This window comes from Vipera berus (genome assembly GCF_964194415.1).
Source record: "Vipera berus genome assembly, chromosome: 5".
Taxonomy (NCBI): Eukaryota; Metazoa; Chordata; class Lepidosauria; order Squamata; family Viperidae; genus Vipera; species Vipera berus.
The window spans coordinates 45,015,681-45,030,875 of NC_138207.1; the positions used below are offsets into that span (position 1 = coordinate 45,015,681).

The 15,195-nt window shown below is 36.9% G+C and overlaps 1 protein-coding gene across 1 annotated transcript; it reads left to right on the top strand.

Annotated features, from left to right (window-relative positions):
* Nucleotides 1-14,142: 14,142 nt before the first annotated feature.
* On the top strand, nucleotides 14,143-15,195 carry GPR148 (G protein-coupled receptor 148; the record flags this gene model as incomplete). Its single annotated transcript, XM_081328557.1, has 1 exon — nucleotides 14,143-15,195. One exon carries the CDS (start codon nucleotides 14,143-14,145, stop codon nucleotides 15,193-15,195), a length of 1,053 nt encoding a protein of 350 aa, XP_081184683.1.

The window sequence follows — 15,195 nt, forward strand, 5'->3', positions numbered from 1 at the left end:
CATTTTTATCTGCAGAAAAAGTTGCTTTTTGAATTTCGACATCAGGCTTGCTCTTCTCTTGTATGTCTGCTTTGATATTATCCTTTTCTCTAGGATTTAAGTGCACTAAAGGTAGCTTCTCATGAGTCAGATGCATGCCAGATTTTATGAATGTTTTTCCTCTTTTGAACTCCATCACAGCTGGCCCTATAATCAGAAAAATAGAATAAAACTTAAAGGGTATCTACCACATTGCCTCTGATGGAAACATAACAACATTACTTATCTGAGAGTTTTGGATTTATAAAAACAAACCTGTTTAAGTAAAGAAGTGAAATACTTAAATTCCTCAAGCAGAACTAAGTAAAATAAAATATGCCCTTTCCTTTGTCCTCACATCCAAAATGTCAAGGGTTTAGGAAGAACAATTGTTCATACATTATTTCCAAATCCAATCCAGATATTCATAGTGACTTGGCAGGATCAAGTGGAATTGATCAAGTGGAATTAGTGTTTCTCCCAACTCTCTTGTCTCTACAGATATATTTACTACATATTTTAAAATTTATGATTGTAATATTTCAGTGTTGCTTTGTAGTCCACCTGAGGTTTTTTGTGCAATGTATTTCCATCAGTGCAGCATGCTAGACTCAACAAAGGTTGTCAGGTCACTAAACTCTTAAATGTGTCATTTTTAAAAGTTCATATTAGCCATCCATTAATGATCCAAAATCTCTTCTATTCCAGCAAGACTTTCTCAAAACAGATGGCTACTCTAGCTGAAATATGGTCTTATGAATAGCACTGCTCTGAGACTAGATTTTTTTAGAGTAGTTAGGCACATATATAAATGTATGTTAGCTATTATCTATGAACATTCATTTCATTTTTGAAAACCATAAGTCCACAATTTTCATCTTAATTCACAATATGTTAGGCTAAAGGTAAGTATTGGATTCAAACTGACTTATGCTTATGCTTAGATAATTCCCTTTGAAATCTTTAGTGATTGCAAATTCAAATTACAGTAGTAATTGTGAGTTTGTAATTGTGATTCCAATCATTCCCATTGATTTCAACTAAACAAATGAATACCTGTGTTTGTTATTTATTGTAAGTTTAATACATACTACAATTCAATACAACATTTTCTGTAGAAGCTTCCCTCTATTGGAACAGCTTATTTCCTGAAGTATGGATACCCCCCTCCCCTTGGCTCTTCCACAGGACCCTCAGATATGGTTTATATTAAGTGATGTCACTTTTTATATTTCTACAATTCCTTAGCTTTGCATTCTTAATTTTTCCAATCAAATAAAGGAGTGGTATATTTGGGTATGTGTGCATGTTTACTAAACAAACTTTGTCAATACAACTTCCCACACAATTAAAAAGAATCCTTCTTCCATGAAGCAGAAGTTCTTTGTAATTTCATTGGTCCTTTCCTCACCTTGGTAAAACAATATTTTCATTTCAACTGCTATAGGACAGCCCCTGATTTTCTCACACATGGATCAAAACATCTGTCTCTCTTTAGATCATTTTCAGACTAAAGCAGAATGTCCATTAAAAAAACAATTCTTTAAACTGTTAAGCTTTCATTTTTGTACATGAAAAGTATTAATCTTTTTAGAAATCTAAAAAGATTCAAGCAATTGTTTAATTAAATGAATGTGGTTATGTAGTTTTTTAAAAAACCCTTTTGTTGCAACATCTTCACTTCTCTCCTTGAAAAGTAAGATACATAGTAGCATCACCTACATTGCTTTTCCCCACTTTTCTTTCCTTACATGCATGGCACTATTTCTAGATAAATCAGCACAATGGATAGTGCCTTATCTGGTACTCTGACCAGCCATCTAAAGAAGAGTTGCAGTAAATTATACTCATTTGCTGCAATTGTGAAAATGGCCAATTGGAAAGGAACTGTACACTGGAATGTGGGGGAGGGATTAATTGATTTCACATCAAGATGCCTCTTGTGGGAAAATTCTGCACCAATTATTTATAAAGGTCTCTGCCTTCCTCCCCCATGTCTAAAGCTGTGTTGTTCCTGTTTTCCTTCACACCTTAAGGAACACTTGCATGGCATGCGACATATAATATAGCATCCAATCACTAGCTTGTCTCCAGAGGGAAAAGCCTCCCCCCCACACCCCACGACACACATATATTCAAATACTTGTTTGCATTCACCTGAGAGAAAATCAGCATTTCATTACTGGTTATATATAGCAATCTGTTGTACAAGGACACTGAGTATTTATCCTACCAGATCTCATCATCTTGCTGTTCAGTTTCTACACAAAGAATGTGTGCGTGTTGAAAATATGAAAAAGGAACTGTGGCAAGCAATTCATTCGAAATAATCCTAAACACTCTAGCACTGACAAAGAAAAATAAATACACCACACCCTGCACCAAAATGTAACAACCCGCTAAGGCAACAAAAGATCACACTCACCATGTCTTATTATGCCAGCTGCAGAAGTCCTTATTACTACATCCTTTTTACTGAGGCTGTTGTGTCTTTATATAGAAGCTCATGAAATATATTCAAGACTCGTAAGAGCTGATTTCTTCCCTTTACTGGGATTTGCTCCTCCCTCTCTCTTTTTCCCCTCCCTCTCTCCTCTTCTTCCTTCTTTTAACCAATCTTTCAGTCTCTTCAGGTATTAGATGTCATTCTCTGCATGGATTTCAAATTTTTATATGTAGCCAATTTTAGAACAATGAGGTTTTTACAAGCCATCTGTGTAGTAGCTGATGACTACTGAGTGCTGTAATAAAATATATTTTTGTTCTCTGAAAATTACACACACAAGCACACATTTACACATGGTTTGTAAGACTGGTTTTCAAAGGCAATAACTAATAGTTTTTTTAATATATATCATTAACTGATAGGTTTTAAGGATAATAGCTTGTTGTTAATTATTTCCCTTGTTAAGATGTGCTGCAATCTGCTGATTAGGGATTTTTTTAACAAATTCTTTTTATACAAAAAGCATATATAATACAAGAAATCTAATATCAAATATGACATGGACTAAACTGTATGCAACTATCAATCATGCTTGTTTATTTTTGTGAATTCTGAAACTTTAAGAGGGGGTAGGCATACTTTTTTATATTTAAATAACTATATGTTTACTAGTTTAATAAGATTCAAATTAATTGTCATTAACCTGAAACAGACTATTCCACATAATCTAAAAGTATTGTCAAATGTTTAAGGGCATAGTTCAGATATGCACAAAACTGCTTCCTGATACATAATCTGTATCAGGAAGCAGTATAGTATGTTCTCATTTTCTCTTAAGCGACACACACACACACCCAAAAAGATCCAATAATGGCTTGGGGAAGGACCATACTGATGGGTTGCCTCATCTTTGAAAATTTTTTGGAATCCTCTACTTATACTTTATGGCTATCCTAACTCATGCTGGCTAATAAGACTCACATATCGCACAGTTCTTGCACTTGCCCACCATGAGCCAGCAACCTCTTTTTTTCTGCCACATTCAATCCAACGCTCGAGCAACTTGCCAATATTCCTCATAGTTCAGGGTTAAAGTTGTGTTTTTCTCTTAAGGAGATAACAACACTTTTGCTGTAGATGCAATTTGATGTGATTCCAGTTTCTTCAAAATTCCTATATGTGTCAAGTCTCTGTGCTGCTCCCCAACTTAAAGACATTGATCAGCCAGAACAGCTGCTGACCAGGGATGGTGGTAGGAGGTTGCATGGAAAAGTAAGACTCAACTCCCTCTCTTCTGCTTTATAATACAACTTGCCTCCTACTTCTCAGCTGCTAGTTGGGCAGCAATTTTAGGATTATTCCAGGATATAAAGATTTAATTCTGTAGCCATACTTGCCTCCCTCCGAGGTTCAGACCTATTCTGCATTAAGGATTGGTAGATGTTTTCCCACAGCTTGTGATGTTTGGTTAGAGGAAAGGGAAATAAGGGCAGGGGAATCCACCAATCTGGGTCAATGTGTCCATTGAGCAGCATTGTTTGCCAGCATTATACCTGAGGAAGGATCAGGTTTGTCAATCAGGCCAGCAGACTTTTTTCTGCCAGTATTGTTTTCTACCAAAGACTTAAAAATAGTATTTTAATAGAACATCCCAGAGGATAATGATAAAATTAGTAATGAGTTTCTAAAAAATGAAAGGAAAAAATAAAAGCCTCAAACATTAAGTATAAGGAACTTTATTAACACTATGGAAATAAAGAACAAAAACTCACAAATACTTAATAAATAGTAAAGTTCAATTTCTTTGTCCCTCCCAAGAATAAAGCATTGAAAAAAGAAAACAATAACTTCAATGAAACGGTCACCTTATCTCTCTCACAAATACTATCGAAAATTCATCCTATTAGTACTGCAAGTTGAGTTTGTATTCTGTATTATGCAAAATGAGGCCAATCTCAGTTAGAAAATGTGCAGAAGATGGACCTTTCAGTGGACTGAATGAGGCATTTTGTCCCTATTCCTAGTGTTACACATTTCTTTTAAAAACCATCATACTATTATAGTATCTAATGTTAAATATAGGCTAATAAGTTCATAGCGGTCATTAATTCATTTTTTTGGTAATAAAATACTTTTTTCTCTCTACAACATCAAGACTCCAGAACAGCTGTGGGAACTAGCTATGTTTAGTCTAGCGAAGAGAAGGACTAGGGATGGTATGATAGCAACCTTCCAATACTTGAAGGGCTGTCATAGAGAAGACTGTTCAATCTATTCTCCAAAGCAAAGCACTTGAGGGCAGGATAAGAAGTAATGGATTATCAAAAAGAGATCCAACATAGTATTAAGGAGAAATTTCCTGACAACAATAACAATACTAGTAATAGTAATAAAGTTGGAAGGGACCTTGGAGGTCTTCTAGTCCAACGCCCTGCTCAGGCAGGAAACCCTATATACCATTTCAGACAAATGGTTGTCCAGTCTCTTCTTAAAAACCTCCAGTGTTGGAGCATTCACAACTTTTGGAGGCAGGTTGTTCCACTGATTAATTGTTCTGACAGGAAATTTCTCCTTAATTCTAGGTTGCTTCTACCTTTGATAGTTTCCATCCATTGCTTCTTGTCCTAGGTTCAGGTGCTTTGGAGAATAGATTGATTCCCTCTTCTTTGTGGCAACCTCTGAGATATTGGAACACAGCCATCATGTCACCCCCAGTCCTTTTCTTCATTAAACTAGCAATTCCAGCAACCATTCTTTATATGTTTTAGCCTCCAGTCCCCTGATCATCTTTGTTGCTCTTCTCTGTACTCTTTCTAGAGTCTCAACATCTTTTTTACATCATGGTGACCAAAACTGGATGCAGTATTCCAAGTGTGGCCTTACCAAGCCATTATAAAGTGGTATTAACACTTCACATGTTCTTGATTCTACCCCTCTGTTAATGCAACCTAGCACTGTGTTGGCTTTTTTTGACAGCTGCAGCACATTGCTGGCTCATATTTAAGTGATTGTTTACTAGGACTCTGAGATTCCTCTCACAGTTTATTTTATTTATTTATTTATTTATTTTATTAGATTTATATACCGCCCCTCTCCAAAGGGACTCGGGGCGGTGTACAGGGCAACCAAAACACTATAAACAACACATAATGTATAAAAATTAAAATGAGATTAAATCAAATAGCCCTAAACAATAAACACATTCTAAAATTTAATTTTTTTAAAAAATTTAAGATCTAAAATCCCAATCCCTCAGTCCAGGCGGGCAAGTTCAAATAGCCAAGTCTTCAGGTCGCGGCGAAACGAGCGAAGGTTGGGAGCCATCCGGAGCTCAACTGGAAGCTGATTCCAGAGGGCAGGCGCACCCACAGAGAATGCTCTCCCCCTGGGAGCCACCAGTCGGCATTCCCTGATCGACGGCACCCTGAGGAGGCCCTCTCTGTGGGAGCGCACAGGGCGATGGGAAGTTAGTGCCGGCAAGAGGTGCTCCCATAAATAACCTGGACCCATGCCATTCAGGGCTTTATAGGTCATCACCAGCACCTTGAATCTCACTCGGAAGACAACCGGAAGCCAATGCAGCTCGCGGAGCAGAGGTGTTACATGGGAGTATCGGGAGACCCCCATCACAACTCTCCCGGCCGCATTCTGCACTGGCTGGAGCCTCCGAGTGGTATTCAAGGGCAGCCCCATGTAGAGAGCGTTACAGTAGTCTATCCGAGAGGTCATGAGCGCATGAGTGACTGTGCGTAGGGCATCCCGGTCCAAATAGGGCCACAACTGGCACACCAGGCGAACCTGGGCAAAAGCCCCCCTAGTCACAGCTCCTATGTGATCTTCAAAATTGAGCTGTGAATCAAGGAAGACACCCAAGTTGCGAGCCCTATCTACGGGGGTAACACCTCACCCCCTATAGATAAAGATGGAATAGAATGGACAACCCGAGATGCCGGTACGCACAGACACTCGGTCTTGTTGGGATTTAGACGAAGCCTGTTCCTCCCCATCCAGACCCTCACCACCTCCAGGCAACGGGACATCACGGAGAGGGCATCAGTAAGTTGATCTGGGGTGGAAATAAAAAGCTGGGTATCATCAGCATACTGATGATACCCCACCTCAAAACCACAAATGATCTCGCCCAGCGGCTTCATATAGATGTTGAACAGGAGAGGTGAGAGGACCGACCCCTGAGGAACTCCACAAATGAGATGCCTCGAGGTCGACCTCTGTCCCCCTGTCAACACCGACTGTGAACGAGCCAGAAGGTAGGAGGAGAACCACTGTAAAACAGTGCCACCCACTCCCAACCCCCTGAGGCGCCGCAGTAAGATACCATGGTCGATGGTATCAAAAGCCGCTGAGAGGTCTAATAGGACTAGGACAGAGGAGCAACCCCTGTCCCGAACCTGCCTTACTACTATTGAGCAAGGTACCACCTATACTGTACCTGTGCATTTTAATTTTCTTGCCTAAATGAGAACCTTACTTTTTTCACCATTGAATTTTATTTTGTTAGATAGCTACCAATGTTCAAGTCTGTCAAGATCCTTCTTTATCTTAAGCCTATCTTCTGGAGTGTTAGCTATTCCTAGTGTCGTCTGCAAATTTGATGAGATCCCCATCTATCTCCTCATCCAAATCATTAATGAAGATGTTGAAGAGTACTGGGCCCAGAACAGAGCCCTGGAGCATTCCACTACACACTTCCCTCAATGTAGATGCACTTCCATTGAGGACCACACATTGAGTACAGCTGGTCAGCCAGCTATGAATCCACCTGGTGGTGATACTGTCTAACTCACATTTTTCTATCTTATAAAGTAGTAGGTTGTGGTCTACTTTATTAAATGCCTTACTGAAGTCCAAGTAAATTATATCCACAGCATTCCTCTGGTCCACTAATTTTCTCAATAAGATTTACCTGGCATGGTCTATTTTTGACAAACCCATGTTGGCTTTTGGTTATGACTTTGTTTGCCTCTAGGAGTTCTCTGATTCGTTGCTTGATTATTTTTTCCAGAATCTTCCCAGGTATTCAGGTCAGGCTGATAGGTCTGTAGTTTCCTGGATCCATTTTTTTTCTTTTTTTGAAGATGGCAACTACATCAGCTCTTTTCCAATCCTCCGGTAGTTCCCCAGTGCTCCAGGATCTTTGAAAGATATAGTTCAGTGGTTCTGAGATCACATCTGCCAGTTCCTTCAGAACCTTGGGGTGTAATCCATCTGGTCCTGGTTATTTGAACCCATCTAGGGTGAACAGGTGCTCACTTACCATTTTCTTGACAATTTTAACTTGTGTTTCTAATCTGTTTTTTATGGTACTGTCAAACAATAGTATGGAACAGACCTATCCTTATTCATCTGACAAAGCAGTGAAGAGACCTAGGTACAAAATTGTTAACACAGATGCTTTTTGCAGCAAGCTCTCACTGTAGGCCACAATAAGAAGTTTTAGGTAACAAAGGTTATCTAATCATTTTGAGATAAAAATATATAGAGCCTTTTTCCATAGCCAGGACCATGCCACAATATACAGCAGACATTATGGCACCAAATAATCAGACATAGTTATTACTCAGTAAGCTGAAGGCAATCAGGGAGCCAGGAATACAGAAACTGCTCTTTAAATACTGTTAAATAGAGAAGTGGAAAAATGAAGTACTAACTGAGAGTAGAAACTAAGAGATAGATCCATTTTAGTGAACCCATATGAGGAGACATGTTTTATGTAAATTTTAGATTGCATTGCCTTCAATTTTGAGATTTTCAAAAACACATGGAAATAGTTAGTGATATATTTATTAAGGTTATATAATTTCCCATATATCTTCCAGTATATGAAATAGTTCAAGGATAGGAAACTTTGTATGCATTGAGCAGGACAACATAAAGAAAACAAGAACAAATTGTGCAAACTGAATTTCTGTTTCTGTACATACACCTACTCATACACTACACACATCCAGATAGAAACACAAATGTATCCATTCATTATTCACACAAGACACAAAGGAGCTCTGGAATATTGTATTCATCTGAGATAAAGATAGCCCTGAATTTAAGATTATTTCCATCTCCAAAAGGAGAGTAGATTGCCCAGGATTGGTGTACATGTTTATAAATTCTTTCTAATGTTTGCACTGCCAGGCTTTACTACTTAACAGAACATAACTCAACAGAACAGAATAGAATAACCAGGTTGAAAGGGACCACAGAGGTCTAGTTCAACCTCCTGCTCAAGTAGGAGACCCTATACCATTCCAGACAAGTGGCTGTCCAGCCTCTTTATCAATCTAAGATTGCTAGCCCCTTCTAAGTTCAGTCCTGGAGATTTCTTCTTCACCAATGAATATGTGCATGTGATATAATTGCATCTGTATATATACTTCCATGTCTATATTTGAAGCTACACTTCAAAAAAGGCACATAGGAGAATAAATGTATATCAGTTGAATTTAAAATTTATTAACTGCAAATTAATCTTTCTCCCTCTGAATAACTAGTCTCTGCACATTTTTCTTCCTTCCAATAGAAGCAATAAAAAGGATGAAGATGGTATAAAAGCAACAATAGCTGCACTGGGAAGGGAAGGAAAAAGAAAGAGAATTTAAAATAAAATTAAATGAAGAAGGAAGGGAAGGATGGAGGGAAGGAGGGAGGAAGGAAGAGGGGAAGGGGAAGGGACCATGCTTCTGAGGAGAAAAAGGAGACTATTTTCCTGGCAAACAGCCCTCCCATCTTCAGGCTTAATCTTCAAAACCTTCCTTGTTTTGCAGGAAGGAAGTCTGTAATCATTTCCACGTAAGCCCATTCGAACTGAATGGCATGAATTCACAAATGTAACATGAATCAGAGGTAACTATTTGAGAAAAGCATTTTATATTTTTTTTTGTAAATATTTTATTAAAATTTTTAAACATAACATAAATCATTATAAAACAGAATGTTGTCTGGGTAACATTTATAAGACAGTCCTTAACAATTAATTTCTATAATCTATATTCCATATGTTAATTATTTGATTTCCCCTTTCCCCAACGTATCTTTCTTTGCAAAACATTACATTAAGACAGTTTTATTTGCTTAACAACAGTTCAATATATAGTTTCAATAATCCTGTATCTCATTTTAGTTGTCTTATCATAAATCCTGTCACCATGTTTATTTGAGCTTATTTCTCCCCTTTTTAACACTTAACTGTATTTACCTTGGTGGATTTCATTCTGTTTTTTCCATACCCTCTCATATTTTTATATTTCCCAATCAATAAGTAAAAAGAAAAGAAAAATAAAAAGAAACAAAAAAAGAAGAAAGAAGAGCAGCTTATTTCTCCCTCCAAATTCTAAATGTTCTTACAAATAACAATCAGTTCAACATTCAACTATATTTACATTAGGGGATTTAAGTACTAGACTACAAAAGATAACATATGAAAATATGTATTTCTCCTAATTTAATATATATTTATTCCCTCAATTTCTCATTCTTTTTAACCATAGCTAAGAATGTATTTAGTCTATTTAAACTTTGAACATTCCATTCAATAGTTCTAATCACCTAATCCTTTAAATCTCATTCAAAACACATTTTTTATATTTTTCTTATCATCACATTTAAGTAGCTAAAACGTTTGCTTTTGTTTAAATCAATTCAACTCAGAAGAATAGGGGGGAAAAACAAAAAAACAACAAAAACAAAACAAAACACTATTATATTGATTTGGAGGAAGAAAAAGAAGAAAAAAATTCCCTCTAAGAGTAGTATATTTCAAATTTTTTCCCATTTCTTAGCCGTATTCAAACAAATGTTTCTTTTTGAAGTATTCTTTCTGATATATTCCATCTTTTTCCTGATGTTTCATCATCATTTGTTTCCCTAAAGGGTATTTTTTCTCATTCTTTTCCTTACCTTCAAAGTTGTTTAGACGTATTAAAATATTTCCCAATTGAATTAAATCATAATTTTTTATTTTATATGATTCCATCTTCAAGTCTCTATCCTCAAAATTATATTTAATCATCTCTGCTATATTTTCCTGAGAGAGTTCTTGAAGTGAAATTAAGTTGAGAATAAGTTGATTCATGCTCTCAAAGTTCTTCTGCATTTCCTTGTAATTTAAGGTCATTGTCCTTTGAAATTTTTGCTGCTTATCATATACTTCCTTTTTTGAAATGAGCGTTTTATAATGTTCCTTCTTTGAGTCTCTGTCTTCAAAATCTTGTTCAGTCATCTCTACTGTATTTTCCTGAGGAATTTCTTGGAGTGAAATTAAGTTGAAAATGAGTTGATTCATACTTTCAAAGTTATTCTGGATTTCTATGTAGTTTAAAGTCATTGTCCTTTGAAATTGTTGTCGCTCATCACATGTTTCCTTTTGTAAAGTATTCATTGCTTCAGCTGTGTTATCTTTGTTTAAAACAGGTGCATTTTCTGAAAGCTTAAAAGTTCAAAGGGAAAAAAAGAAAAGAAAAAAATCCTCATCCACCAGCAGGTGTCAGCATTTGCTCATTTTTCATGTCTTTCTAGTTGTTTTCTTTCTCTAAAGGGTAAATGTCACCACCCAACTGAAAGGGAGGGAGCGAAGTCCCCCTCCCCCTTTCCTTCTTTGGAGATCTCTTATTTTGGGGATTTTCTTCTTCAGGAAAGTAGGTAGGATAGAGAAAATCAGTATTCTTACCCAGATTCAAGCATGCTGTTTATTATTTCGCTTAGTTTAATTGCTTATGACTTCTGTTGCTTCAGCTATGACTGGACATGACGTTAGCCAGCCTTTTCTTCTGTTGGTTTCTGGGAGGCTTCTCCTGGACTGTTTGGAGAGACCGCCGTCTCTCCTAAGTCCCTGGGATTTCCTTCATTCATTCCACCCCTTCAGGGTGGATTCTGGCCCCTTAGGGTCCCCAACAAAAAGAAATTTCAGCTGGAGGATCCGACGTTTCGAATTCTCCAACTGCTCCACTGAGAGACAGGAACCGGAAATCAGCATTTTATATTTCCATAAGGATAAATAGTAGATATTTATTCATTGCTGAGCTGTTCAATATGCAGCTTGAAAACAAGTTTATTAAGCTGAGTGTCCAGTGTATCAGATATAGGGGGGGAAAATACTTCTAAGCTGCACCTGTGCATGTGTGTACTGACAATGTTTGTAATTTAGTTGTAACTGAACGCAGTAAGTTTAAGCAAGCAGAAGAGGTTAAACAGCCACACACCATTTGGCACATGATGCCATGATGCCTTGCATGTTAATAAATAATGACGTTTTTATTTATTGAGAAGTTTTTTATCATGGAGTTTATTATCATTTCCATATTCTTCTTCATGCGTCTTGATGCTCTTCTTCCTCACCATTCAGTTCAATCCTCCTCAACCATTTATCCACGCTTATTTTTCCTCCTCCATTATGCTTCCATAGACTGATAAATACTGGTGGTGATTTCCAATAGCTGCACAGGACAACAAATTTTTAAGAAGTTTTGTTTCCTGAAAAATATTTAGTGATTATGATAGACCCATTCAAACTGAACACAAATATAATTTCAGAATGACTGTATCAGGTAGGAATCTTGAGAAATATGACATTAACTTTTAATGACTATAAAGTATTTAATAGCATAATGTTTCCAACATGCTGCATGAGTTCAACAGAGATAAAAGTGGTTCTGATGTATCTCACTGCAGTGTCCAACAATGGTCAGCCAGCACTGATGGATTCCAGTTGCCATAATTCCATTTTTTTATTGTGGCAAAGTCTTTCACCATGTTTTTTATTGACTGCACCTAGATTTTAAAAAAAAAAGTCCAAATGTGAATGCAAAAAATAAATCTTCAGTGACATGCTGCACTTCATGGCCTTGTATGCTGTAAGACGTTTGTCAGCCAGTTGTGGTTGTTGTAATTTTGTGGTTTGTAGTTGCCAAGAAAATTCTCAATAATGTCTTTTGAATGCTTTCCTGATGATTTTCTCTGGTCCCACCAATAGATCTTCAAACCACTTGTCATTGATAATATATCTGACCCAAGGACCAACATAAATGCCTTCCTTAATCTTGGCATCAGTTATTTTTGGAAAAATCAGTCTCAAATAATGAAAACTTTCACCTTTCTTGTTCATCACTTTCAAAAAAAATTTCATTAATCTGATTATTATGTGAAACAGACACAAAAATATCTTTATCGGGTCAACAAATCTTTCATGTTCTACATTTTTCTGTCCTGGAGCCAAATTCTTTTGAAGTGGCCATTTCTTTCCAATGTAACTCTCTGCATGGCTGTCCCATATATAACAACAGTACTTGGTATATCCAAGGTCCATTCCAAGCAGCAGGGCCACTACATATAGACCTCCACAGATATTCCAGTTATATTTGTTGTACTGAATGTGATTCAACAGAAGTTCCATGTTTTTGTATGTTTCTTTCATGTGTGCAGCATAGCCAATAGGTATTAAGAGTGTACATTGCCATTGTATAAAAACAGAAGTTTTCTATAAAATGGTATATGATAGGTTAAATTCCTGGTTATTTTCATGATTAGCAGCCAAAAATCTATAAGATACATTCAAAAGTGTTCAGGAAGCAAAATCTGCAATGTCACATTGCTGCTATAATTATATTTGGGCTACTTACTTCAAACAGCTTATCTATTTGCATCTATACGTGTGTCTGATTTGAAGGATGCCACTAGAAACATGCAAGGTTGAGAAATTCCAAAATGAAGCTGTGCAGGGCATGGCTTTCTGAGCAGTGTTCCCCAGTCTTGGCAACTTTACAATAAATAGACTTCAATTTGCAGAATTCTGGCTGGGGAATTCTGGGCATTGAAGGCCACACATCAATTCCCAAGATTCAGAAAACCCTATTTAGAGGCTGCTTGAAAGAAACTCTAGCTCCAATGCAAAGCATTCAAATGTAATTGAACTGAGCTCATATACATTAAGTCCCTTTCATGTTGTGCATTGGGAAACAACTCTTTTTCTGGCCTCTTAATGCTTGAAGAATTATTGAAGTGTTCCACCATTGGATACTCCATTTGAACTTTGAAATAAGTCTGCCCAATTCTTAAGGATTAAATGAAAACATACAAACACAGTCTTCAGAGAATCATATATCATAAAGATTATGATGCAGTTATATTTCATGAGCTAATAGCGCTGTTCTTATTGATTACATTGATTTAATACATTTATTGCACTTAAGCATAGCAACCATGTCTTCTGCATTCATTTACAACTTGATTACATTGGCATATTTGGAATGTACCTTTTTATATCATCACATCTGTTTAATCATGCTAATGGTCCATCTGCTTTTCTTGTGTGATAATGATGCTGTGAAGACAAAAGCAAATTTCTAACGATGAGCAACCCATTTATTTTATCCCTCAAGTACTTGTTCTGCAGTTCATACTTTTTAAGTCTTGTGAGGAAATTTCTTATGTATAATATTCTTTATTTTCAGAAAGGGATATATTCAATTTTTCAGGAGTCCAGGTTTCACTTTTGAAGTCTCTTAGAAAAATATGTGCTTGTCTTCAGATACTGTTTCAAAGTTGGCTACAGACAGGTTTTGAATAGCTATAAAATGTTTGTTACTTGCTATTACAAATCTGCAGCATTAAAGAACTCTTGTTGTTACTGAACAACCTGTATTTGTTGGTACTCTGAATTTCTTAGAGAAATGAGCTATTCTCTATGTGCATCAGCAAGGATTTTGCATGAGAACATCTCCTTCTATAGAGAATTGCGCTTAAATGATTCCTTCTCTGAGGATAACCCCATTTTGAAAAGCCTGCAAGAATGGATTGTATACCCTCCATATTTCAATATGAAGATGTTTTTGATCCCACCAATAATTTGTCTTCTGGCAGCCATCCTGGTCATTCCTTTCATCTTATTTGTGATTTTTTCTCATGTCAACATACGTCAGGAAACAAGGTACCTTTTGTTGGGCAATGCTTTGCTTAGTGATTTGATGTATCTGCTGCTCTACACTCTGTCTGCGGTTTTCAGTATGTCCACCTTCAACCTCTCAAAAAGTGGTTGTGTCATGCTGTTGTTTTTGCTAGCAATGACTTACTGTGGAGGCTTATTAACATCTGCGGCAATGGTGCTAGACATTTATTTGGCCATATTGTGGCCTTTGCATTATATTTCCATTCTGCCTTATTCCCGAGCAAAAAAACTGATTCTGTTCCTATGGATCTGCTCTGGGATTTTCCCTGGGATTGTTTTCTTAATACTACACATCACTCAAGACTCCGGGGAATGTCCAGTAGAAAACTGTTCTGTTCCAATTATACTGGCAATGACTTTACTAGGAAATGATGCCATGAAATTCTGCTACATACTCTGTGTGTCTTCCCTTTTTATCTGTCTGACCCTCATTCTTTGTGGTTACATGGTCTTGTATTTTAAAACAAAGCAATCAGGAATATGGAGAAGCATTTTCTCTCGAGCCAGTGTGACATTCCTAATGCATCATATTATCCTATTCTTTCATTTCTCTCCTCTTGTGGCTGTTGTAGTTGAGTCACTCCTTTATGTCAATGCTGTAATTGGGCCACAGACAGGAATTTGGGTGTCTATGATAGTTTGTAATGTCCTGATTACTTTGCCCAAGGCTTTGTTACCTTATCTGTGTGGGCTTCGATACAGAGAGATATCATCATCCCTCAAGTTCTGCATCAAATGGAAACGTTCTACAGTGGTAGCTCCTACTACATTTACCTGA